The 27686-nt window shown below is 31.6% G+C and overlaps 6 protein-coding genes across 9 annotated transcripts; 3 read left to right on the plus strand and 3 right to left on the minus strand.

Annotated features, from left to right (window-relative positions):
• Positions 1-1416: 1416 nt before the first annotated feature.
• LOC130898755 (neurofilament heavy polypeptide-like) lies at positions 1417-15998 on the plus strand. 3 transcript variants are annotated; one of them, XM_057808251.1, is made up of 12 exons: positions 1417-1589; positions 3735-3807; positions 3870-4614; positions 5787-6735; positions 7317-7497; positions 7554-7883; positions 8636-8861; positions 8929-9085; positions 9709-9807; positions 10100-10359; positions 10432-10585; positions 15055-15998. In XM_057808251.1, exons 2-12 carry the CDS (start codon positions 3753-3755, stop codon positions 15400-15402), a joined length of 3504 nt encoding a protein of 1167 aa, XP_057664234.1. In that variant the 5' UTR covers positions 1417-1589; positions 3735-3752; the 3' UTR covers positions 15403-15998. The 3 variants fall into 3 exon arrangements, with proteins under 3 accessions (XP_057664234.1, XP_057664232.1, XP_057664235.1); XM_057808249.1 differs by lacking the exon at positions 1417-1589 and adding an exon at positions 2677-2980; XM_057808252.1 differs by lacking the exons at positions 1417-1589; positions 9709-9807 and adding an exon at positions 2685-2980.
• Positions 11166-13777, plus strand: LOC130898759 (uncharacterized). The gene is made up of 4 exons (XM_057808257.1): positions 11166-11300; positions 11730-11974; positions 12098-12230; positions 13205-13777. Exons 2-4 carry the CDS (start codon positions 11730-11732, stop codon positions 13718-13720), a joined length of 894 nt encoding a protein of 297 aa, XP_057664240.1. The 5' UTR covers positions 11166-11300; the 3' UTR covers positions 13721-13777.
• Positions 12225-14412, minus strand: LOC130898758 (putative nuclease HARBI1). The gene is made up of 2 exons (XM_057808256.1): positions 13801-14412; positions 12225-13050 (listed from the first exon to the last, which is right to left on the minus strand). Exons 1-2 carry the CDS (start codon positions 14212-14214, stop codon positions 12325-12327), a joined length of 1140 nt encoding a protein of 379 aa, XP_057664239.1. The 5' UTR covers positions 14215-14412; the 3' UTR covers positions 12225-12324.
• A 2617-nt stretch (positions 15999-18615) lies between the features above and the next one.
• LOC130898757 (fidgetin-like protein 1) lies at positions 18616-21839 on the minus strand. Of its 2 annotated transcripts, none has more exons than XM_057808254.1 (6): positions 21465-21839; positions 20903-21406; positions 20573-20847; positions 20389-20522; positions 20103-20330; positions 18616-19277 (listed from the first exon to the last, which is right to left on the minus strand). In XM_057808254.1, exons 1-6 carry the CDS (start codon positions 21587-21589, stop codon positions 18966-18968), a joined length of 1578 nt encoding a protein of 525 aa, XP_057664237.1. In that variant the 5' UTR covers positions 21590-21839; the 3' UTR covers positions 18616-18965. The 2 variants fall into 2 exon arrangements, with proteins under 2 accessions (XP_057664237.1, XP_057664238.1); XM_057808255.1 differs by having other exon boundaries at positions 18646-19277; positions 20903-21209; positions 21465-21503.
• A 290-nt stretch (positions 21840-22129) lies between these two features.
• Positions 22130-25092, minus strand: LOC130898756 (uncharacterized). The gene is made up of 8 exons (XM_057808253.1): positions 24628-25092; positions 24344-24574; positions 24021-24288; positions 23840-23970; positions 22898-23039; positions 22583-22822; positions 22455-22530; positions 22130-22381 (listed from the first exon to the last, which is right to left on the minus strand). The coding sequence occupies exons 1-8, from the start codon at positions 24949-24951 to the stop codon at positions 22180-22182; spliced, it is 1614 nt and encodes a 537-aa protein (XP_057664236.1). The 5' UTR covers positions 24952-25092; the 3' UTR covers positions 22130-22179.
• A 78-nt stretch (positions 25093-25170) lies between these two features.
• On the plus strand, positions 25171-27356 carry LOC130898762 (peroxisomal membrane protein 11C). Its single transcript, XM_057808260.1, has 5 exons — positions 25171-25387; positions 25451-25627; positions 26473-26654; positions 26945-27004; positions 27059-27356. Exons 1-5 carry the CDS (start codon positions 25325-25327, stop codon positions 27264-27266), a joined length of 690 nt encoding a protein of 229 aa, XP_057664243.1. The 5' UTR covers positions 25171-25324; the 3' UTR covers positions 27267-27356.
• The last annotated feature ends 330 nt before the right edge of the window (positions 27357-27686 follow it).

The following is a 27686-nucleotide window of genomic DNA, read 5'->3' on the forward strand; positions in this document are numbered from 1 at the left end:
TTTAAATTTGTTTTTGTGAGTATTGTTGAAAAATATCTCGTCAGCAGCTAGACGACATTTACGACGTTGCCGAGTTTTGCAGTGAAAAAAATCTTTAAATATGTTGGATTTTCATTTAATTGGAAATTAGTGATAATATCTATAATTCTATAATATTTATAATTTATCGATCATCGATAGGTTAAATTTCAGTAAAAATAATCATTTTATATCGTTTTATTGTGTACTAATTGATAGATAAATAAGTTCAATAACAACCATACTATTAATTATATTTTGTTTTATATTTCACATTTTCGATTTTTGCATTACTATATCGACGAATTTTATCGAAGTTACGTCATATATGTCAAATTAAAAAATTTATATTGAACAAATTTTCAATTAAAAAACGAATCATTAGCTTCGCAGATTATAAACAGGATCGTGCAACGATGTAATTATGTTTCAATAGATTGCCGTAATTCGGCCATCATCGTTATGCGCAATCGTAATCGAAAAGCGCGAATACAAACCCGCCAACTTTTCATATTTCAATTTAACGCAAAACTTTCGAATCACTTATTTATTTTCAAAATTATTTCATGTAAAAAATAAACCCGCGACAGGATTAATTTAGTTAGGAATCGGAAAAATAATAGATCTCGATATTTTGTTGTAAATATAACGCTTACACCATTTTGTAATTAATTTTTCTCCACGTCGGATAGGCTATCAAAACGAGACGGGCTTACGCGATACCACGTCGTCAGAGCGGTATAGCATATTTTGGACACGTGATCGTTGGAGCTCGTTGTTAAGACTTTGGAAAGGTGCTTACTCCCCTTTTTGACGAAAATGGTTTGGTCTATTATACGGAACGGTATTTTGCTTCAGCCTGGCTAGCAGATAAAATTTTCTTCAGCCGCCATATTTAATAAAATTGCGTTTTATGACCTTTACATATATTTTTTTTTCAAGTATATCTACGTTAGGATTTTTTGAGATTTTTTTTTATAAAAAATTTTAGATACATCTCAATATATTTTTTAAATGCATTTATATCAGATCTATACAAGGTGATTCAATACTGAATTGTAGATTTTAAGATAAAAAGTATGAAGAATAACATTTTCACGTATACAGGGTGTATGAAATTTTAATTGTAGTATTCCGAATAACTTTTTGGTGTTTTTAACGCGTTTTCAGGCGCTTTTCACGACTTTCCCTTCGAACTAATCAATTTTTCAAACTTATCATTTTCTATTTGTTGTTTGTACTATTTAACTTTGACACCCTATAATTCACAAAACGTTTCATTAATTCGAGTTGATTTCTAACATTTCTAATTTCGTCTAATTTTGAATATATTCTATTAAATTGTGTAGTTTTCTTATCAATTGAACACTCTGTATCACGTTAATGATTTTATTATAGAAAAAGAAGAAACTCCGGCAGATTTAAGTGAACCTGTCGTATTTAAACCGCCGAAAAAAACTAAAGACGAAAATTCTTCTTCTTCTAAAATTAAATCGTTGAATAAAGGAAAACAAATTAAAAATAAAACGCTTTTATCTTTCGACGAAGAAGACAACGACGATTAATTAAACGTAAGTATATTTTTTTATAATACAGATCGTTATTTACGCCCCTCGTATCGTTTAAAATGACCAATTAAGAAAAATCAATTTCTAAAACTAATTCGAAAATTTCGCAGGCCACCTGTAACGCGATGGTACCCGATAACTGAGTATTGATTTTCCAACTTTATAAATACGATGGTTAGTTGGGCATAAACTCGTAGGGACGATCGAAAAATGTCAGATTTTTATCATATTCATATCGAAATTCATACCGGGCCATTTTTAAATGATTTCAATTTTGTTTTCAGTTAATTTACTCTATTTGCTCAATTAATTTGTGTTTTTAAAAACGACTCCTCGAGTGTATTCATACGAATTCTCATTTTTTTCTTTCAGACATAGGGTAAAAAAATCCTTCAAAACGCATTATTTTCATAATACGGATCGTATTAAAAGCTCTACTTTTTATCGGACACTGTATTTATTGTTATCGAAAAAAAAATATGTGATCAGTATAAAAGTATTTTTTATATATACCTACAAAAAATAAAACACCTTGTATATAAATATATTAATTTTTTTTCTACGAAATGTTTGAGACCATCAAAAGTAGGCGTTGAGGAAAAGTTATTAGATACAGAGTATATAATATACACATCATGAACAAAATGAGGTTCGGGCGCAACCATTCTTAATACAGAGGGAAGTCCGCTTGCGAGTTTTTTGCCGGGTGCGGTATCTCCCATTTAGAAAAAAAAATTCCTATTGAATCATCGTCTCGATGGGATTTTCATTATTATTTCCAAAATTTCCAATAAAACTTTCATTCCACTATGTATTTTAGATACGAAACGATGGTTAGATCGAATAATAACGTATCTAAATAAAATTTTCTTTTCAAATTTTTTATATCATCACGCAAATTCCAATCGAAAATGTTTTTTTCTAATATAAAACCGGAACCAAAATGAAACAATAACAAAAAAATAATTTTTCTCTTTAAAATCGATAAATTTCCACAATTGTTATAAAATTTTATTCGACAGCTTACGTTGCGAAAAAATCGTAAGACGTTGTGGGATAGAGAAAGCGACGTCACTGTTTCGGGTCACGTGACGTACCGTTAGACGCCATATTGGCAGTTTAGTGCTGCTTTGCTAGGGGTTAGCGATGTGTGTTTAACCGTCTACGGTGTTTTTTAATTAATAATAACCACGATTATTTATAATAAATAATTTGTGATGAGTTGTGTTGTTTATTGTGTCGAAATAAAGTGTCGATGGTTTTAAATATCGCGGGTATTTACGACTATTGTCGATTGTCACATCAAAGTTCTATTGGCGGTGCAGATGTTCTGTTTCTTTCGAGTGAAATCCCATGTGCCATGGCGGGAATTTTAGAAAATTAAACCAATCAAGGTAAAAATCCTAACCTAATACTATTAATATACATGTAATATACGCCCAATTTATTTGTGTTGATTGGGTAACACTTTTTTTTGTGCCCCAGTGGCGTTGGTTGGACGGTAAATCTTGTTATCTTTTCTCTACACAGTCCCACAGTCCAAACCAGTGGTGGAGCAATAGGATTTTCACTTTGCCTTTTCGTTTCAAATTAGGCTTCGTTTTTGTCATTTGTTTACGCCTGTCAATCTTTTTATTATTATTAAAACAAATTATTACCAATAGAACAATTCTAGGTTATGTTTTCGATTACATAGAAATCGTTATAAACATTAAAATTGATATTTTTCGTTCAATTCATAACTGTTTAAATTATAAAACTTATAAATTCGTTTGTTTTTTATGAAAAATATTATGGAATGAGTGTTATATCGAAGCTATTCAATTTGTTGGGAATTCTATTAAAAAAAAACTTAACCACATCTCTTCTGTGGTATCAAAGCAACTGATAATAACAATGATTCATTTTTACCTCGAAATGTTACCTAAATAAGTTATCAATTGTTCGAAAGTTGCTTTTTTTATAAGGTCTTTTATATATTCGTATGATTCAATTTCTGTCAGTATTTACGCGTTTTTTGTTGTTTTCTATTAATATGACACGTGTTTTGATATGTGTGTTGCTTTTTCTTCTATTGTTTTTTTTTTCTATTTATCGATTCGCGGTGTTTTTGGTTTTCATTTGTATATGTTTTTTTTTGTGTCGTAGATATCTGACCTATCGGCTATGGCAGCTATCGTGGAAATGGGGGAGGTTGAAGACATTCATTCCAAAGAAGAAGGTGACTAATCCCAATTTTAGTTAAAACAGAATTTGTCGTTATTTTCACGTTTTTCCTTATAGGTAACATCATTATGAATGGTGATTTATCGAATAATGTAGATATGGAAAATCAAGTTAGTCAAGATAGTGTTAAAAAAAGCGCGGTTCCTCTCGAACCAATAGACACAGATGATAACAGTGATACCAAAGAAAAAGAAGAAACTGAAGACAGTAACGAAGATGAAATAGAAGACGACGACGACGAAGAAGAAGATAGAGAAGAAGAAATCGTTAATAACGTCGAACGAATTCCCGTAGAAAACAATCCTTCGCCAGTAGGCGAAGATGAAGCTCCGATGGAAGTTCATGAAATTAACGAGAGTCAATCGGAGGAAAACGAAGTTCGATCTGAAGAATTGGTTGATGATAGTAGCCAAGAAACAAAAGCCAGTGAAGAACAAACTGAAGACGAGGAAATGGCGGAAAAAATAACTGAAGAAAATGATAAAACGAATGACGATAACAGTCGACAAGTCGACGAGAATAGCAAACAGAGTACTGAAGGATCAGAAACGTCTGTAAAAAAATTCGAGGAGGATTTCGTTAAAGACAAAGTTGTCGAAATACACGAAATCGATTCGGATGACGACGATGACGAAGCAAACAAAATCGGTGATCCGATCGAATTGAACGACTCGGGAGGTGAAGACGGCGACGTTGTGATCGTTGATGCACCAAAAGAGAACGGAACGTCAGAAGTTATAGATTTGGAGACGCCGGAGAAGAAAATTAAGGAGAAAAAACCATTTGAAGCAGTCACTCCAAGGTATCGCCATTTTTTTATCATAATTACATCTTTTTTAATTTGTATAATTGATTTTTTGGTTAAATAAAATGGAATAATTATGTTTATATTACAAAATAATACAGCTGACAACATGGCTTTAGATATATTGAACGTAACCTGTTTTAGTTGACGTTTATAACCTTAAATTGTGTATTGACAGTTTTACTGTCATTTTTTATACTGTTACGAGTCGTTTTTTGCGACTACTGTATTTAATATTCGTTTTTTTTATTTGTTGTCATTATTTAGTATAGATTTCAAATTATTTCTTCCAACTCAATAAAAATCGTCTTATCTTAGTTATGATCTGATGTCAATTTGAGTTTGTTTTTGATAAATAATAATTTGTGAAACTTCAATTCAAAGACTTCTTTGACGTAAATTTTGAATTATCATTAAAAATTGCTTTTTATAACCTCCAATTTAAACACAACCTTAATTGTCACGTTTAATGCATACTTCCGGTTTACTTAGGACGTTTTTAGCGACTAAACTTTCCAGTATTTCATTTATTTCTATCTAAATATTTATTAATTAATGAATGCAGTTTTATTGATTCTCTGTTTATTTTTATAATTTCTTTATTGATGTTTTGATGTTCTAACCTTAATTTTCACAACCCCAAAAAAAAATTGACAAATATCTACTATCTATTTGAGTCGTTTTTTAGCGACTACTCTTTCTAGCTGTTCGTTTCTTCTACTTTAATATTTGACTGTATTATTTATGCAAACCTGATTTTCAACTATCCAAAAAAACATAATCTAATTTTAATATCGATTCTAATACTAAATATCTACGATTTTATGTTTTGAGTCGTTTTTTAGCGATTACTGGTATTTAAAGGAACATTAAAAATTGCCGTTTATAACATAACCTAATTTATTTGTGTCAATGTCACGGCCTCCTCTATGAGACATCAAAAAGTTTATTTGCATAAATGTCAAAACGTCAAAGTAATGTCACATTGATTATTAAGAATAAAATGTTAAAATTTCGAATTTTCTATTAAAAAATAATTTAAATGAAGGTTAAAACTGAATCAAAATCCTCCCTTAGGTAAGCTGATTATATTTTTTTTCTATATATGTATATATATATATATAGTATGTTCTCGATTGATTACGTATTAATAGTTTTGTTATATACAGGAGGAGTTCGAGGAATTTGAATAAAACTAAAAGTTACGCGGAAAGCGATAAGGAAGACACAGATACGGGGAAAGTGAAAAAATACGAAAAAGAAAAAATGATGATGATGATGAGGGGGGTGGAGGAACGTTTACCGATGCCGACGACACCGTCGACGGCCGTTGCGGCCGCCGCAGCGGCGGCGGCGGCGGCATCGGCTTCCGAAGAATCGGACATAGAAGAAATTTTACCTCAAGATCCTTTGGCGTGTAACGATTCGATAACAGTCGAAAGGATACCGTCGGATAAATCGAAAAGTACGATAAAGAAAACTCCAATAGTCGTTAACGATACCAAAAGACTAGTAGAAATAGCGACCAAGAGTAATTGTAACAGTAACAATATTCCTCAGGGTACTAAAAAAGAACCTACCTTAGTTATAATAGATACAAATTCTATTTTATCGGGTCGGGGACCGATACCTGTAAATAAAAATTCCGCCGCCTCCAACGCGAACAATCCCATATCGAACGCGACGTCCTCTTATCAGACCGTACTGCCGATGGCGTTGCCCGCGCAAGGGATGTACCCGCCGAATATGCGAGCAACTATCACCCCTATACCCGTTAATCAGCCGCCGATTTTAACCGCCGCCTCTCAATCGGCTAAATTGTCGCCGGCGACTATAACTCCCGCCCAAACGAATCCTCTCTTACCGAGTTTGACGGACGATATGTTCGTCGTCGAAGCGCCATCTTTTATCGTACCGTACGTTTACGAAAAACCGCCCGTTAAGGATTTCAAGGAATTCGTCAAGGAGATCGAACAACAAATCAAGGAGAAGGATAAGAAACGGGACGGAGATGGCGATAAGAAGAAGAAGCAGAAGAAGGACGACGACGAGGACGATGACGACGATAGCGACGATGACGATAAGACGCAAGCCGTCGAGGAACATCTCAAGAAAGAGGTAATTCCCAATTTAATTCTAATTATATAGACTTATAACCTCAAATTTTATCGTTTTTTAATCCTTTTCACCGTGAAAGATCCAAGTCTTTCAATTCTGATGTTTTTTGTTTGATTTGTTGTCATTTCAATGATTTTCTTCACTATTCAACCTTATTCGTTATTATTTCGATGATTTACTTCACTACTCGACCTTTTTTCGTTGTTATATCGATGGTTTACTTCACTACTCGACCTTTTTCGTTGTAATATCGATGGTTTACTTCACTACTCGACCTTTTTCGTTGTAATATCGATGGTTTACTTCACTACTCGACCTTTTTCGTTGTAATATCGATGGTTTACTTCACTACTCGACCTTTTTCGTTGTAATATCGATGGTTTACTTCACTACTCGACCTTTTTCGTTGTAATATCGATGGTTTACTTCACTGCTTGACCTTTTTCGTTGTAATATCGATGATTTACTTCAATGTTTCATATTTTTATCGTTATTTCGATGATTTCTTTCCCTATTTGAAGTATTTGGTGGGTTATTTCGAGCAATTTTGTTATACTATTTGAGGTTTTTATGTTTCGTAGGCGAAAACTGACCCGAATTACGTACCGGAAACGAAAAAGGACCTCGACGACGCCAAAAAGCCTTACTCTTATTTCGATAGCCCTTTAGGAAAATTCTTCATAAACATAGGATTCAATTTAGTACAAGAATACGTTCAAACCGATCTATTGAAACAACAGAAACGCAAACACAGTCGAGAAGGTGAGCGAACCGATTTTTTCTTTTTTTTAATTGTAAAATTTGGATTTTGTTTTTAGGTGGTTCGAATCCGGAAACGGAAAAAACGATAAAATCTCTAGTGAAAAATTTGGCTTACAGCAAAGAGAATAACGAACCGTTTAAAACGCCGTTGAAAAAATGCGAATTTTGTAATTTCAAAACGGAATCGTCGTTGGCGATGTCCTATCATTTGGAAACGCCGCACATGAAAAATTTCGTTTACAAATGTAATTTTTGTCCTTACGAAATCCGTAGTCCTCACGATATCCTTTTCCATATGGAAGCAGAACACGCGGTGAGGGGTCATCTCGAGAGGGCGCCTGCATTCCACCAGTGTCCAAATTGTCCCTTCGAAGATAATCAAAAAGGTACCAACTGATTACTGTACCAATTGACATTTAATCGATTTTCAATAGTTTTCATTGACATTTATTCGATTTTCAATAGTTTTCATTGACATTTATTCGATTTTCAATAGTTTTCATTGACATTTATTCGATTTTCAACAGTTTTCATTGACATTTATTCATTCACAAATGCCTCGGTGACACGTTTTTTTGTTTATTGACATTTATTTCCTATTCAACCGTTATTATTCACATTTATTTGTTCATAAATGTTTCCTTCGACATTTATTTGTTGACAAATTCTCTTCCCGACACATTTTTTTGTTAATTGACGTTTATTTACTTTTTGAACTTTTTTATTGACATTTTTTCACTTACGAATGGTCCTGTTGACACATTTCCCTGTAAATTGACGTTTATTTCCTTTTAATTCGCTATTATTGACACTTATTCTTATAAGAATGGATTTATGACATTTTGTCAATTGACGTTTATTTACTTTTTAACAATTTTTATTGACGTTTATTTACTTTTTAACAATTTTTATTGACGTTTATTTGTTCATTTCGTCTTTATCATTTTTTATTGTCGTTTCCATTCACTTTTATTCGTTTTTTAACAGTTACTGTTGACATTTATTTGTTTATAAACATTTTATTGACATTTATTTGTTCATTTTGACATTGTCTTCTTTCTATTGACGTTTTATTTTCCTTTTAAGCCGTTTTTATTGATGTTTATTCGAATATTTTGAAATTTTTTTGTTTACGAAGGTAAATTGTCGCGCCACCTGGTGACGTGTATGAAAAAATTCAAAGCGGAAAGGAATTTAGAACCGCCCGTCGATTGGGAACCGCCGGCGAAAATACCGAGAGTGCCTAAAATGCGACAACAAGGTTTGAACGCTACGGCGGCGGCTTACCAGGCTCTGTCGAAGAATACGCAATTCCAATTCCTTTCCAAGATGCAATTGCAGAGCGCCCAAAACGCCCTCAACAGGTGAGACAATATTCCATTCGAAATTGTAATTTTTTACTATTTATATATATTTTTTATATCATTTTAGGGGTAGAGGTCGACCTACTTTGGGCGGTAACGTCAATATCAAACCGCAGGGGGCGTTGGTACGACCGCCCGGAATGGTATTCAAACAACAAACCATGTCCGGTGGATCGGTATTAGTACCGACGAATTACCAACTCAGCGGTAATCAAGTTTTCCAGGTTAGTCGAATTTTCAAAAAAGATTTCATCTTTTTTATATTTTGTCCTTCCTAATTTTACCTGGTAACGATTTTTTTTATTTTAAAATTTTGTAGTTTCCTGTTTATTGCAAAAAAAAACAAACATCAAAACACTGCAAAAGCAAAGAAAAATTATAAATAAAAACATTGCACAAATGAGATGTAAAAATAACCATAAATAAATAAAATTAGTAATAACTCGTGATTAAACAAACAAAAACAAAAATAAACAATAAACATACTTTAAAAATAAAAAATTCATTTTAAAAATTAAAAAAAAACTAATAAACAAACTGAGAAAATCGATAAATAATCAAAAAAATGGAAAAACAATAAAAAAATTATCGAACAAACAAAAAATTAAACCAAACAATAGAATTAAACTATTGAACATTCAAAGAATTTTATTGAAATGAAGAAGTAATAAAATAAAAAATAAGTAAACAAATTAATAAAGAAAAAAAATCAATAAAGAAGCGAAAATTTAAAAAAAAACAAGCTAAACGAATACACGAAAAAAATCCCTTAAATAAACAAAAATTTAATAAAACAATGCAAAAAAATCGCATTTTCTGTACATTTTTCATATATGTTGTGTGTTAGGTGGTGGGAGGACAAGATATAAGCGGTCGGCTTGGTAATTCCGGCCACGTCTTTGTCCCCAACGTACCTTCCGCCTCTAGCACATCGTCGGCCCTTCAGGTACCTGTCAACTAATATTTTTTCTTTTTTTTGTCCCCAAAAAGTATTACATTTGAATAACATCATTTTTCACAATTTTTAATTCAAATGTACTACTCGAATTTGATATACATATATACCCCCTCCCCCACCCTTCCCGCCGTAGAATATTTTGTAAGTTTATTGAAATTTTGGTAAAAGATAATCTTACTTCATATTCTATTTTTTTGATAACATTTTTTTTCTTCTAACTTTTCAATTAACCCCCGTATAAATATTTTTGTGTATATATCGATAGTTTATTTTTTTGTAGAATCAATCTTCTAGTAAAAAACCCGCTCAACAGCCGAGCATATCGATAACGCCCCTACCTCGCAACACGTCCTCGTCGTCGTCGACGACGTCCGTCACCCCGGTATCGTCGGGGGGCGCCAAACCTGGCGACACCACCTCCAAAAATTCCTTCGTAATATGCGAAATATGCGACGGTTACATCAAGGATCTCGAGCAGCTCAGAAATCACATGCAATGGATACACAAAATCAAGATACACCCGAAAATGATATACAATAGGTAATGTGGAAAACGGATAGTTACGAAGGGGGTATTGATTTTTAATCAGTTATTTTTTTTTCTCATTTTTAGGCCGCCGTTGAATTGCCAAAAGTGTCAGTTTAGGTTCTTTACCGATCAAGGTTTGGAAAGGCATCTGTTGGGTTCGCACGGATTGGTTACGTCCAGTATGCAGGACGCTGCCAATAAGAGCAAGGATTCCGGAAGGTGTCCCGTTTGTGGAAGGGTGAGACTAATTTTGCAAACAATATACAAAAAAAAAAACAAAAAACTAAAAGGTTAACGTCGTTTTATAGAAAGGTACCTGAAAATGAAATGAAAACCTACAACTAATTTGCGTTTTTTTATCCATTGGGTCTTGAAATGTATGTTAATATTAAGTAAAACTATTGAACAAACAATAAATTGTTAAAGTAAAAAGTAAAAACAAACAAAAAATGTACATACAAAAAACTAGAAGGAACCTAAAACATAAATGAACAAAACACGAAAAAAGACTAAAGCAGAGCATACACGGTCAATAATACTGACAGTATCGAAAAATATTGTCAGTAATACTGATCGTGTAATCCGAGGTATTGAAGTACTGAAGAGGGTACTGAAGATTGATGCTTCAATCCATTCATTCCTCAGTTCTGGTCGCCGAGTAGTGGGGATACTGACAGTAATAATGACCGTGTGGCCGGGTTTGCTTCATTCTTCAGTAATGAGGCGGGTTTAGGTTGTGAAAACACGTGCCATCTAATTGATGAAATCTTGGAGTTCGACGTTGGTTTGCTTTTTGTAGAGTTGCCGTTTATTTTCTCTGAAAACGTGAAGCCTGCTTATTTTCTTACGAATTTAAGTTAAATTACGTTATTTAAATTAAGTTAAATTAAGTTTAATTACGATAAATTTATCTTCCTCAGTTATTAAATTGTGCAAAAACTCGTGCATCCAAAGTAAGTACAAGATTATTTTTAAAATACTGTGAATTTAACCCTCTGGGTACCACGGTCCTCATGAAAGTCAAGTACCACAGGGGTCCTTTTTGGACCCCAAATATTTTTTTCCATTTTAAATCTTGGGTTATTGAATAGGAAGTTGAAACTTGGTACTTTCACATGTTTTTGAATGCTAATAATGAATTTTACCTTCAAGTTTACTCATCTTTTAACTTATGCCCAAAAATAAATAAAAGGTGCAACTTGTTTTTTCTTGTATTTTCTGAAGAAACAATATTTTAAAACGGAGTTTACAAAGGTCATACAGCAGAGAAAGTTAAATTCTCGTAAAAGTGTTGGGTCCCAAAAGGACCCCATGGTACTCGGAGGGTTAATAACGAAAATATTAATCATAACTTCATTTACATTTTGTTAAATAATTTGCAGATGGAGGATAATATGGACGAAGATCTTAAATTATTTATTCATACTTTTGAATCCATGCCCGAATTGTGGAGCTCCACAGATCCAAATTACATGAAAAAAAATAAAAGGATGGAAGCCTTAAATAAATTATTGCCTTTGTACAAAAAAATAAAACCTAACGCGGAAATTTCCGATGTCAGGAAAAAAATAAATACATTAAGATCAAATTTTCGAAAAGAACTTAAGAAAATTGAATCTTCGAAAAGGTGAGAATATATACCAACATTTTGATTTTCTTAGTAAAATTTTATTTAGGCATTAGGTATAGTTGTTTTTATAATAATTATATAAAAAAGAAAATATGAAATGAATTTATTATGTTATTAAAGGTCTGGATGTGGTACCGAAGACATTTACACTCCGTCGTCATGGGTATTTTATGCTCTTCAATTTCTTGATAAAATCGAGCAGCCATTCGAAACCCACTCGTCGATTGATGTGGAAAACGAGGAAGAGGAACAGGTATGATTTTGATTGTTTGGTTTTTACCATAAATTTCAGTATTAAATTTTTTGAAATAAAAAATTAACATTTGCAAAAGTATTATGACAAATTATTATGTAAGATTAAAATATGTACAATATTTATCCCTTGTGGATTTTGCGTCGCTTGCATTCCTACTATGTTCTTCACGAAGACTAGCCCCTACATCTATGCTTTCAATTTCGTTTTGTGCACTAAAGTTTAGAGATTCCTTTTTTAAGTAATTATGCAGATAGCAGCATGCTAGTGTAATTTTTGTTGCTTTGTCAGGACCAAGATTTATTGGCTTTTGAAACACACCAAATCTTGATGCGAGAATGCCAAAGGCATTTTCGACTACACATCGAGCTGTGGACAGTCGTTTATTGAAAGTATCTTGCTCCTTTGTACATTTTTTTTGAGGGTATGGTTTCATAAGGTTGCAGTGCAAAGCAAAGGCCTCATCTGCCACAAAAACGTAAGGAAAATAATCCTCTGAACCTGGTAACTTTGTGGGAGGTGGAATATGCAATTGCTTTTTTAGAAACAAATCCCAAAATTTTGTATAAAAGAGGACCCCACCGTCGGAGATCCTACCATTAGCTCCTACATCCACCATTATAAATTCCTTATTTGCATTGACCAATGCCATTAAAACAATGCTAAAGTGTCCTTTATAATTATAATACAGAGAGGAGGTATTAGCCGGTTTTTTTATGGCGATATGCTTTCCATCAAGAGCTCCGAGACAAGTAGGAAAGTGGCAGTTCTTGCTGAATTCTGCTGCAGTTAATAACCATTCCTCTTCTGTTAAGGGAAGCTGTAAAAAAAAAAATATTTTTTAAATAATAATAAGATTGTTATTATTAGTAGTAATAAAAATTTGCTGTAATTAGTTACAAAGAATGTCAATCATTTTTAAAGCATGAAATATGAACATCGAGGAATTTTTTAACTCTTGTTTTATTTTTTAGGCTCAAGAAACTACAAACATAATTCCAGAGGACGATGTTATCACTCAGCCTTCGACTTCAATAAATTACAACAGAAAATCCAAAAAACAAAAAAAATGTAATAAACAATCAGATTTGCTGAATTTAGCGTGTGAGTACCTGACCAAGGAAAAAGAAGGAGATTACAATCTTAACTTAGCGAAAGTTTGGGCTACAAAATTGCAAAATTTGGATGCGTCCCAAAAAATACTTGCCGAAAAGGCCATAAACGACATTTTATTTGAGGCTACAATGGGGAATCTGCATCACAACTCCGTTAAAATCAACGAGCCGCAATCTTCCTGCCTCCATTCATCAAATCCTTCCCAAATACTGAACGGAACCCTTCCTAGTCCAGTCCATGTCCCTTCTACCACCACCACTTCCCCCCAAAAAATTATGATTTTAAACAATAATAACAATTATGATCCAATCGATGATAACGGCATTTCATCAAAAAATAACTTGAAGGACTACTATCATACATTTTCTGAATAAAATAAAATTTTGTAAAGTGTATAAATGCCTATACATACTAATAAAATATTTTACTAATTGAATTTTTTTGTTCAACTTACCTTGATATAATCTCGAAGCACATAGATGAGAGTTTCACATGTTTCAATTATCATTGAACTAATTGCTGCTGGGGAAATCAATGCTGAGAACTTGAGGTCAGCAAAATTTCTTCCTGTCGCCAGGTATCGCAAAGTAACAGCGAGTCGCTCTTTTGGACTGATACTTTGTCTCATATTAGTGTCTTGCTTTTTAATATGAGGTGAAACCATGTCCAATAAAGTTAAAAACGTTGTTTCACTCATTCGAAAATAATTTTTGAAATCTGCAGGATTTTTAACTACTATTTCATTCAATAGGTTTAAATGGGTGTACCTGTCTCTTTCCAACAGCCAATCCTTAACCCATATTCTTCTTTTTTTTCTTTTTTTTACAACAGCAGAAGCTATAACTATTGCCAAACAGGCTCTATCCATGTTAAGTTATCTACTAAAGGATGGAAAGCGGGAACTGACGAATAATATTGACAGTAATAATGACCGTGTGAATTAAACGAACATCAGTAATACTTTCAGTAATAATGATCGTGTAATCACAGAAAATACTGAAGAAGGGCACCTTCAGTACTTTTATCAATACCTACTGTCAGTTTTATTGACCGTGTATGCTCTGCTTAACAAGAAATTGAAATTTAAAACAAGAATTGTTAAAAAAAGTTGTAAACATAAAGATGTTTGAAAAAAAATTGAAAAAATTATAAAAATGAACAAAATCTTTGAAATTATTTCCAAAGAATTCAAAAAAATTGTATGTAGGTCGTTAGTATATTGAGTGGAACGCTTTTGTATCTAAAAAAAAAACGAAATTTATATACGAGGGTTATAAAAAACGTTGTGAAATTTCAAAATTTGAAAAAAAATGATGGGCGTCTCGGAATCGTCGTATCTTGTAAAAATGAAGAAAATGACATGATTTATGCATTGTTTTTGCTATGTATGTATACGGGTTGCGTTTAAAATGTTCGTATTAGTCATTTTTGAGATATAAGCGAAAAATTATTCAAATAAATTGTAAAAAAAATGACATGGGTCGAAATATAGTAAATAAACGGATCATATTTTCGGGGATTGCTATGAATCGACGTTTTCGTGGTAATTATCATACGAGGATTGAAAAAGAAGTTTAATCGCAAAATTTCATAAACGATAACAGCTAAATTTGGAACTTAGTATTTCGGACGATAAAAATGGCGATGATTTATTTAAAAAATTCCAATAATAAAAATGACGCCGCATTAACATTTGTCGTAATTTTAGGTATACCAATGGAAATTATTGAATCACGTAGCCAGAGATCACAGTATGACGTTAAAACCGGCTCACCTTTCTTATAAATGTACAGTGTGTACGGCGACGTTCGGTATGTACAAACAATTCGAAAATCACGTATACTCAGCCCACAGCGTAGTCGCCAAAAGAGTGATGGACAAAAAGGGCACGACAACAACAACAGCTAATACGAAATCTTCTTCGGGATCTTCGGCCGATCAATTGAAACCATTGAAGATCAACGACGAAATTACGATTATACCCCAACCGGCTAAATCTTCATCGGCGAACGGTAAAGAAGAAAAAAGTTCCCCTGGTACTAGTAAAAGTAGGTAAACGGACGAAGGAGTTATTCAAATATTTAAAAAAAAGTGTTGATGAACAAACAGATTATTATTATTATTATTATTATATGTCATATAATGGATTTTTTTTTATTAATTAATTAATTGATTGATTAAATTTAATATAATTATTTATCGTAGTATGAACGATTTATTTTATTTTTTTCTATTTTTCTCATAAAGTTTCCTTTGATTGGAGGTGAATTACTAAATGAAGAAAATTGTTTCGATTTTGTATAATTTTGTCTTGAATATTCGCTATTTTTGATATTTGTAGTGGATTCGCTCGAAAAGTAGGCGTAGTCTGTTCTTATTCATCAATTCATCAGTAAAATGATTTTGTTTTTAATTCTGTCAGGTTTTTTCCCAAGAATTGAACCCTTATTGAGTAAGGTACTTTTTGGATAATTCCGGCAGCATTTTTTACAAAAATTAAACTTTCATACATTAGAATGTCCGTTTTTGTTTTAATAATTTACCTTCAATTTAATTATTTTTGCAACAAAATTCGAAAAATCCGAGCTCTTCAGGGATATTGTTTTAATTCTGATTATTTTATTGTAACTTTCATTAAAATATTCGCCATTTTTTACGTGTTTTCTTGTTTTTTGTTATTCGTGGTGGATTTGTTCAAAAGGAAGTAGGCATAATGTACTGTTATGTCTTATTCCCATCGAAGGCTATTGTGAGAGTTTTTAAAAGAAATTGAAAATTTTTTATATCTTTAAAAACTAATTTTTCACAAATTTGGAGTTTGATTCAGTTTTTTTAATTTTTTTTTCACCAAATTTCAAAATATTGGGGTTTTTCACTACTTTAATTCCAATCCTCTGTAATTTTCATTAAAATATTCGTTATTTTTGATACATTTTTTTTTATATTTGTGGTGAATTTCCCCATAAAAGTAGGCATAATGTACTGTAATACAATAACCAAAACTCATAATATTGAAGCCTTTCATTGATATTATGTCAACGTTATTTGTTTTATGGTAATTTTTATGAAAATATTCCTTGTTTTTTATATTTGTGGTGGGTTTATTTAAAAAGTAGTCGTAATGTACCGTTATCATGAATCAATATAGCAAAATTAGCAATAATTCAACGATTTTCTGCGCTACTTAATCTACAGCATTTTTTTACCAAAAATTCAAATTAACACCATTATTTCAACCCTATACATTATTTTACATTTCCTGGATTACTATATTGCTTAAAAAGTAGGCGCAATGTACTGTTTATGTTGACTCAATTCACATTAAAAGCTCTCATGGTGGTTTTGAATCGAAATTAAATCTATTTTTTTTTAATCGCTGTTATATAAATCTGGCTAATAAAACGGATTTTTTTTCTAATTTTGTGTCCCCCTACCATAAAACTTATTTTTGTAGATACTGACGCGACGTCTGGTGGCAGTTCTCGTGCCGAACGTTTGGCACGAAGAAATGCGGCGGATGAAGATTGAAAGGACTCTCTTATTAGTTACTTTGAATTTTCACAAATTTTCTTTGAAAATATAACCAATTCTGTCTATTAAGGACCAAATATCTTATGTCGTGTATGTGTGTGTGTGTGTGTGTGTGGAATAAATGTGATCCCCCCACTTTTACTCGAAAATATTATTTCAACCCTGTACATTATTTTTACTAAAACATTCACGTTTAACCAGTGGATTAATATCCATTTAAAAAGTAGGCGTAATGTACCGTAATTCAATTTATTCCCTTTTATATTAATAAAAATTGAAAATTATTAGAAAAATTTTTGTTAATTGGTCGTTACAGTTTCGTTTAGATTTTGAAATTTCACTTATCATTATTGCTCAAAAATATTCTACAGGGGTAATATGATAAGATGTTGATTTCATATATTTTTATAACAGAACTATATCGTTTGAAAAAAAAACTTGAAAAATGTAATTTTTTGTATTCAGATCGTTTTTATTTCAAATTAGCGGATGTTAGTTGATATTGGGAACCGTTTAAAGTTGTTATGCTTGTATTTTCAAATCCTAATTAAAAAATTCCGTTTTTAGGTTATTTTTCATCATTTCTCCGATCGAAAGCATCTGATTTTAACTTATTTTCGTATTTATTAGGCCTCGAAAATAAATTTTTTTTATTGAAGGAAGTGATTGAACCCTGAAAATTTGAATCTAGGTTGTGTTTAGTCCTTAAAATCGTTTCTATTGTGGGAAATGCCCCTTTACTTGTAATGTAATCGTTTTAGATGGCTTTTCCCATAAAAAACCATTAAGAAGAGTAATTAGGCACCATAAACGGAAATGCCAATGGAAAATTCAAATTTTTTTAATCAAAAGTAGTAATTGATTCCTGAAAACTCGATCCTAGGTTGTTTTTCGTCTTTTAATCTTTTTTATGACGAAAAGTGTCTTTATTGCCAACAGCCAACATCATATTATGTGTTTTTTTCTCTAAAAATCGAAAATTCTGTAAGGAAACTCCAATCCAAAAAAGTGATTGATTCCTAAAAATTTGATCCTAGGTTTTTTAAATCGTTTATATCATCATTTGACGTGGTTTTCCCTAAAACGAATCCGTATACAAATAAATATAATTCCAATGGGTGAATTCGAGTAAAAATCGACTTTTTCAAGGTGTAAAAAGTGTTTTTAAAATTTTTCTTTTGTAATTTTTCACATTTGTTGTTCACTTTCGATGCACGTTGTATATTAAGCAATCGAATGGGTAAAAACTTGTAAAAATTGTATGGGTCGTAGAAAAAAATAATGTTGCACTATATTGTAAAGAAAAATACAGTTTTAGAATAGATAAGTACGATGTAAGTGTTTTTTTTTGAATTTTCTTTTTTCTCTAGCGATTTTAGTGAGTTTATATAAAAACAGAATTGAAAATATATTTATAGCCAGATAGAATTTTCTTTTCTTCTAAAATCTCAATTTTGTAGGCCCCGTTTATTTTTATTACGAATTGTCTTATAAGGAATAAGGTAAGTGTGAAATTTAATTCATTTACTTTGACGCCATCTGTTCGGTAATATCCAAATTGCTATCTACTAGACAGTGAAAAATTAATAGAAATAAATTATGTAGTTTGGGCACTGTAGTAAATAGGGCCTACCAGGTATAATTTTATTTTATTTATTATTACATGCAGCGCCACTTGTTTAACGATACCCACACTATAATATCAAATCTACTGTACAGGAAAAAATTAGTAAAGTTATTAATTTAGTTCGGACACTCTGGCATAGAGGGCGCACCCAATATAATTCTAATAAGACGCCATTGTTTTATTTTATTTATTATTGCATGCAGCGTTATCTGTTTGACGGTACCCACACTATAATGTAAAGTTTTGATGCAGTTTGGACACTCTGGCATAAAGGGCGCACCCTTTAAAATTCTAGTAAGACGCCATTGTTTTATTTAAAATCTTACATAAAAATATACAAGGTAGTAACGAAATTTCAATTTATAAGAAACAAAACACGAATTTTTATGAACAAAACAACGTTTTTTCGTAATTTTTCCATGTCGATAGTTAATTTTAATGACAAAAAAAAACGTTATTTTTTAAAATCCGGAACCGTAAATTTTGTCCCAAGACAGGTACTGTTCCAAATCATCCGGGGAAACGCTTGATTTAACTCTACTCAACGCCTTTTCGAAATCCTCAATCAACAGAGGACGCACTTGATTCGCTTCTATATGTTCGATCATATTCATATCGATGGAACGTATCGGACCGAGCGAAGCCTCCGAACAAAGATTTTTTATATCCGCCCCGGAATATCCTTCGGATCGTTTGGCTACAGATTCCAAATGACGATCGTCCAATTGATGTTTCTCGTTTGCGATCAATTTTTTAATTAATTCCAATCTTGCCTGAAATGAATATTTCGATTAAAACCAAAGGAAAACACAATTTTTAATTTTAGTATCTCTCCTTTCAATTGGTTTTCGAAGAAATTTATAACTTTTTTAACGAACCTCGTATCTATTTTGAGAAATTATCGAATTCGCTTCGTACTTCGGTAAATACTTTTTTAACCACTCGTATATATTATAAAAAAATTTGTTTGTTTTTTACTGGACCTCAAATTCTCGTGAAATTTTTAACTAAACCTCGTGTTTTTTATAAAGAAATCATATAAAACTTTTTCAAATCTCCTCGTATACATTATTGAAGAAATTAACGAAATTTTCTACTAAACCGCGTATTTTGTACTAAAAAAATTAAGAAACTTTCTATCTGAACCTCGTATCCTTCAAACAATGAAATTTTCGAAAATTTTTACTGAACATCGTATTTAAAAAATAAATATTTGATTTCGCCTTGTATTGGCATTGTATTTTCGAATTAATTTCAAACCTAGTATACAATGTAATAACAAATTATCAAACTGGCCTCTTATTTTTAATTTGTACTACTGAAAAACTTTGTATTCGTCTTATTAATAAATTATTGAGCTCGCCTTGTATATATATACGAGGGTGACGAGAAAATTAACTTATAAATTCAATGGAAATTGGATTATAAAACCATAATAATCTAACCGTCTTCGTATTTTCGATAAACTCAAGTTATTAAAAAACTAGACTCATTAATAATAATAACCTAGGTATTAAATTATCGAATCCGTCTCGTAATAACCAATGCCAATGTAAATTAATAGAAGTTTAAAATTTCTATTAAATTATCGAACTCACCTCGTATTCCGGTAGCGGTATATACAACCGTTTAACGAATCTCCTACGTGCGGCTTCGTCCAATTCTTGGGGTCGATTGGTAGCTCCAATAACCAAGATCCTTTCTTCCGTTTCCGTAGTGGCCCCGTCCAATTGCACCAAAAACTCCGTTTTGATCCTACGCGAACTTTCGTGCTCCGTATCCGTCCTTTGGGATAAAAGAGAATCCACCTCGTCGATGAATATCACCTGAAATTTAATTTAAATCGAATTCATATAAAAATTTTTATCAAATTTAATGATATACCGAGGGTTGATGTACTCGCGCGACGGTAAACAGAGCCCTAACCATCTTTTCCCCGTCCCCGATCCATTTTGACGTTAAAGACGAAGCGCTTATACTGAAAAACGTCGATTTACTTTGCGAAGCTACGCATTTACCTGTAAAACGAAAAATTAAAAAAAATGAAATTTTATTGGAAAATTCCCACCTATTAGGGTTTTCCCCGTACCGGGCGGACCAAACAGTAATATCCCTTTAGGAGGTCTCCTCAAACCGGTGAATATATCAGGTCGTAGCATCGGCCATACTACTGCTTCTTGTATCGCCGTTTTAGCGAAAGATAAACCCGCTATGTCGTTCCAATGTAGCGTAGCTTCATTATCCATTATTTCAGATTGGATCAGTTCGATCATTTTGGGTTCTATGTGTTTTAAACGATCGTCTATTTCGATAGACGTTTCGTCTTGTTTTACATCTTCATTACTACAATTAGATCCGTATAAAAAAAATACAAGAAAAATGTATGGGATTATCGTACCTGTGCGATAAACACGGCGATATGAATTTACTATTAACGTTCCTTCTATGCCCTAATTTCCTTTTAGTAATCTGAGTTGTAGTACCATACTTTTTGAAATTTTGTAAATCTAGTTCTTCCCTAGCAGTTTTGAATGCCCCACTAGTTTCTTTTCCTATTTTCATATCTGTAGTTGTAGTTTTTCTTTCGGGGTACAAAATTTGTTTAACGTTTCGATTAGTTACTAAACGATTCTTAAAAGTATCCAAAAACCCTTCTAGTTCTGTTTTACTTAAATTTTCCGACTCAGGGCAGTAACTTATCGATTCTGTAGCACAAGGTAAAGGTTTTATGAACGATTTAGGATTTATAGTACCTAATTTCGATTTGAAATTAGAACTTACGACGTTATTAGATTTTGTTAATAAAGTTTTTAATTTATCATCGTAAATAGTTTCATCGTTTTTATTTATGTACGATTCGAGTTTATCGTTAATTAAAGCACAAATATTTTCATTGGATAAACTGAAATATATACAAAAAAAGATCTATTTGAGCCTTTGGAATAAAAATTTTTACTCACGTTTCGGGAGACGCTTTTACCAAATGCACCAGTAATTTTCGTAAACTATCGGAGGTGTTTGCATCATCGAAATAAATTTCATGATGTACTGATAGATTTAAATCACATAAAATGTTATTTTCCATTTTAATTTACGATAAAAACAACACTCAATAAGTTTAAAAAAGTGAGGTTAAGTGTATATATATAAGTACGGCAACAAACATCACCATGAAGCGTATTGCATAACTAGTTGTATTATTTATTTTTTAACTAAAAACAAAAACTATAAATTAGTTAATCCTATTTAATTTTTCAAATCGAAAAAATTTTACTATATTTGGTGTAAAAAATTGTTAAATTTGATTTTAAAATTTGTAAAGTTAGACAACACATATGACTTTAAAGTGTGATGATTGCATAATATACTGAATTGTCGATGACGTTTCACGTTATGAATGGTTAGACCTTAGTATCTATCGCCAGGTTTAACGTCAAATTATTGTTTTCCCAATGACGTCACTATATTACAAATGATTCATTTTTTATCTATCACCCGGTTCATCAAATGACGTAATATATGTGTATAACAAATTACATAATTGATAGAAATGACGTCTATGGTATAGTTTAACGTGTATACGAGGACAATCGAAAAATCAAAGTTTGGGGAAAAAAACAACAAATTTATGAAAACTTTTATTTAAGCACAACTAATAAACATTTTTTTTTCAATTCAATTAACAATTTCTTTAAGTTTGGCTTCCAAATACTGCGCTCGATGCACTAGTTTATCCCTAGATTTAAATTCGGTCAACGGTACTGTTAAAATTTTGTATCCCCTCGTATCTAATAATCGTATAGCGAAATCATTAGTACCGGTGGGGGATATTTTACCTCTACACATATCGTGATAATCGAAAATCAGTAGAGCCACTCTAAAAGAAAGAACAAACAAAAAACCCAAATAAAAATCATTATACATTGCTCGACAAAAGCTTTCCAACCAACCTTGTAGCGTTTTTATTCATTTTAGCCTGTTCGAAGGGTAAGGGGGTGCAATTTTTGTCTAAAACGAACTCCGCATCTGAAATAATGAGAAAATTTTATACCGGAAACAACCGCGCCGATAAACTCACCGATAAAAAAACCGCATCCGGTATCGACGCGCGTCTTTACCAATTTATCCGAACTTATCAAATTTTTTAACGTATCCAAAACGGCTGTTACCATTTCGTTTTTATCTCTAGCCGGAGCTAGAGTTATATCTCTTATAATAGAATTCAAAGATATCCTATTACCCTCGTATTTTTTGAAGAGATATTCTGCCGCTGCATCGACATTTATCAATTTCAATTTCGTCGATAAGTTGACGGGTTCTGGATGCGGGAAATGGAAGAAGAAAAAAATCGGTTATTTACGATAAGTTATATGGGGGGACGCGTGAAATTTACCTAATTGTTTTAAAAAAGACTCGTCGAGTACGGTGGAAATTTGATTTTCGGTCGCTTGGTCGAGTAAAACTAGAGACCAAACGATGTCCAACCAAACCGATGGTTTTCTCGCTTCCGAAATTGTTATATGAGGTGATAATACCTGAAACGCATTTTTTTTTTAAATTTTAACGCCCAATTTCGAAATTTATACAAATAAAAATCTAATGATAATAATTGTTTTACACCCGTATAAAAACGTTTCTTTTCTATTATCCCCCGTATAAAACATTAAAATCATACTTTTAGTGATAAAATCGATTCAGAAACGTTAAAATATTCCAAAATATAAAAAATATGCGAAAAATTAGAGAAAATTTTATTTGAATCACTGTTAAGTTGTAAAACATCTGAAAGTATTCTGGTATGTATGTTAAATACTTTTTCTATGAAATAAAAACGACCGTTTCTTTTTAGAAAAATGATAAAACAAGAAATCACATCTTATAAGAAACTATATACAGGATGAATATAAGTTTCTGTTACAAATTCAAAAATATTTCGTTATATCTAATATACTCCATATAAAATATTGTTATTGAGATTTTCTTGATCAAAATGATTCAGAAAAGTTAAATTCCAAAGAAAAAACCTGTATAAAGTAGAAAAACTTGTCGGATACATTTGAACTACTATTGAATCATATAACATCTAAAAATACTTTCATATATGCTTTAAAATATTCATTTTTATACAAAGTAGACGATTTTCTTTTAGAAAATCGATTGAAATTCAATAAAACCGCAAATTCACATCATATAATTGCTCATATACAGGGTAAATGTTTACTTTTGCTACTGTTTCCTATTGCCATCATTACCAATCTACAGAGTCAATTTTTTAGGTTAAAATCACAATTATATCACAAAAATACAATTTTCCAATGTTAACTTATCTCCTTACCTGAAACATCTTTTCCCAATTATGAGGTTTATAATTTAATACAGCCAAAGTCATCAACCAACTAAAAACATCTTGTGGACGACACAAACTCTGATTTTTCAATATCCATTCGCTCAAACTATCCAATAAAGCTGAAACAATTCCATCAACAACCAAATTCCATCAAAAATCGAATACAAACCTGGATTTTTGTACTTCAAAAGTCCCATACTGGTCAATATCGAACCAATCAACGAACTCTTCTTGATCTGCTTTTCCAATTCGACTGCAACGTCGCCCGCTACCCTCGATAACAAATTATCGTCGATGAAATTCAACGTCGCCATCGAATAAAGTAAGTCGCTGCACTGTTTCAAATCCAATTGATCCGTACTTCTCGTTATATTATAAGATAACGATCGTAACAACAACGTCGATCGGCGTTTCTTTTGAGATAAAGTTGACATAACCTTAAAAGAAAATTGTTCAAAAATCGATTAAATAACCACAAAAGGATCGATTTACTTTAACCATTTGCGCTAAAGTGATGTTGGCGACCATTTTTGCGGCTTCGTCGTCTGCCGTGACGCTTAGGACAGTGGATAAATCTTCGCTACGTGAACCGTTTTTAATATTTTTCGTTAATTGATTTGATTTGGTTAAAATCCGACATAATTTAATGAATCTCGGATCCGATTCGAAGTCGGATATGTTCACTTTACCCGTAGCCGACCAATCGGATAATATCGAAACGACCTGAAATTCTGATAGCTATTTCGTTTTTTATTTAATTAAAATCTCGTACTTACTTTTAACGCGTATCTTCTGGATATTCCGGTACCTTCAGATATCGATAGCAGTTCTTCGATATTGGTAGCGTTCGAAAGTTTAACGTCAGTTTGGGGGGTTTTAATACCCGAATTGTTTTCCATTGAATTTAAAGATGCGAAAGCTGCTGCCACCATTGATCTATTTGAAAGTTTGTTTGATTGTTCGGTATCTTCATTTTCCGAAAACGCGGATGTAGTATTGGGTTTTTTCAATTGAGGCGACGACGACGAGGATAATAAATTTAACCTTACCAAACCGTTATTTCTATTGCCTCGTAGAAATGCATTTGTAATTTTAAACATTTTTATTCGACGAGTATTTAATATTTATTTACATTTTATTTATATTAACTTTTTAATAAAAGAATTCTATTAAAACAATTTGTAACCACACATTTTTATGACATAAGAATAATGATAGATGACATAAGTCAAAAGTAAAACGTCAGCAGTTTTTTCGCGAACGACTATTTGGAATACGATATAATAAATAACATTTACACACTATATATTTCACCAAATTATACCTGTATGGAAATATATTTATCTATGTTTTCATGTTTCGTGTGTTCATAGGTTAAGTATGGTGTATATACGTAAATGTTAAATGTTTTTCTCTTTAAATACCATATATTTCTTTTCAATATGATATGACGAATAATGACTAAGTAAAATCATGTGGTCTAAGGTATTGGATGAAATTTGTACACTTCTGGATACGTATAAAGGTAGAGATAAGGTAAAAAAATGAAAATTCCATTCGTTCATAGTTTATATTACAATTTGTATGAATTATTTGCAGATTTTGAGGACTCTAAGTTATGTAACCAAGTTCTTAGGGGGTGTACAGAATAATGATGGATTGGCTAAAAAATATTTTATATTCAGCTCGCAAATGTCGGCAGCAAGGGCCACCCTTCGATTGCTTGACGATTTTCCCATGATCCAATACAGTCTTCAGTATGGTTGTGGAAAACACGTAAGTTTAAGCATTAAAGTTAGGTTAAAAAATTAGTTTTATGTATTTATATCAAGTATTCACTTTATTTCAAATAATTGAATAATATGAGACATTCTGTGTATAATATATCATGTTATAATAAATTTTATACTGGTTTTTGTGAAAAAAATAATTGTATTATCAATTTTCCAAGAGCAAACAACAAATTTTCTAAAAATATTACAAAATATGATTTGTTACGAATTTAGGATATTGTGTATGAAAAAATATGATAAAATAATAAATTGTGGTATCTAGTTTTTGTGAAAATTTTGTAATTTCTTATCAAAATGTTTTTTAAATAACAAATTCTTAAAAAATCCTACAGAGCCCAATTTATCACAAGTTTGAGACATTCTGTATATAAAAAATTACAAATTAGATTCTGGTACTGAATTTTTGTGAGAAATAACGAATAGTTTTTAAAGAAAATGTGACTAAATCAATCAGTCATTATCTAAAACTTTGAATTTAGAAAAAAAACAACATGGCATTCTGTATGAGAAAATTGACAAAATAATAGATTGTAATATGTAGTTTTTACTGATTTCTGTGAAAAATACGATTATTTTTAAAAATGTTTCAAGACTAACAAGTTCTTAAAACAATATAATTTATGACAAATGTAAGACAATTTGTATAAGGAAACTGATATAATGATAAATTATGTAATTCTTATGCTGGTTCCTATGAAAAATGTGACTAAATCAACAAATTTTCCATTAAAATGCTTTGAAAAGACAAATTCAAAATCAAATGATAAATATAATCTGTTATGTAAATTGGGACATTCTATATAAAAAAAATTGGGAAATAAATTTTAGGAACCTGATAAATTTATGGCCCAATTAGGAATACTGACCAATATAATCGATCAGGTATATTATCCCATTGAAAAGATGTCTTGGTTTGCAGAACACAAGCTCATCACAGGTGTAGATAATAATAAATGGGATACAGCCAGTTCAATTTGTTGGGTGCTATCCTTATATTTAACACTTGTTAAGTAAGTTGGTTTTATATAATATTATGGTGAATATTACGAAAAAGTTTTAATAAAATATGTCACTTACCTTTCAGAAGAACGACATTTGAAGTGTTTCTACGATATAATTCTATACAAATGAATTTCACCACCATTTTTATTGAGAAACTTAAAACTATTTTAAATTTGACAAGTTGGTTAGGCGTGTTTTCGCGAGGAGCCTATTTCAAATTTGACATATAAGGCAATTTTTCGAGTTGTAATTTTTTTATTACAGTTTCTCCTAGTTTACATTGAAATTTTCGTTTTAGAACCTTGCGGTATATCGCAGTTTTAGAAAGACACAAAAATTGTGTTGCGCACTCCAATAGGTAACAAAATTCAGTAACATAATCAATTTAAGAATTAAAATTCTGTTTTTTTAGTATCCCTTACGAAAAGATACTGTTGGCACAAAAAAATGAAATTCTTTCCGCTATTAGATTGTGTTTCGACTTGGTACACGCAGTAAACACTCTACCGCCAGGTTTCCTGTGGTCCTCCAAATTGAAAGTATGGCACGTGGGTCTAATTGGCACCGTTTCGTCAATTTTGGGGATATATCAAATTTTTTACAAGCGAAAATTGAAATAATTCAAATTCGTAATTTATTTATGGTAATTGTTAATTGAATTTATTGTTGAATTCTATTTTGTAATATAATTTATCAAAAAAATGATCCGTGTTTTGATTTAACCTACATTTTTTGTATTATACACTCACCTTTTTTCATTTGTCTATGGATTCCAATATGACGTCACTTGAGATTTAAAATACGAGGTGCAGTCAAATTGTGTTTAACGTATATACGAGGAAAATTCCAAATATCAAACCCCATAAATTTCATTATGGAGTTGTATATACGAGGTGAAGTCGAAATTGCTTGGAAACATTTTTGGGACGTTTGGTGCGTTAATATACGACGTAAAGTCAAAATATTGTCGTCTTTTGGAGGGTTAGACGTGTATATTTACAAGGAGGATTCAAAATAAAATGGTTACGTCGTGTATACGA

This window comes from Diorhabda carinulata, chromosome 10, assembly GCF_026250575.1.
Source record: "Diorhabda carinulata isolate Delta chromosome 10, icDioCari1.1, whole genome shotgun sequence".
Lineage (NCBI taxonomy): Eukaryota > Metazoa > Arthropoda > Insecta > Coleoptera > Chrysomelidae > Diorhabda > Diorhabda carinulata.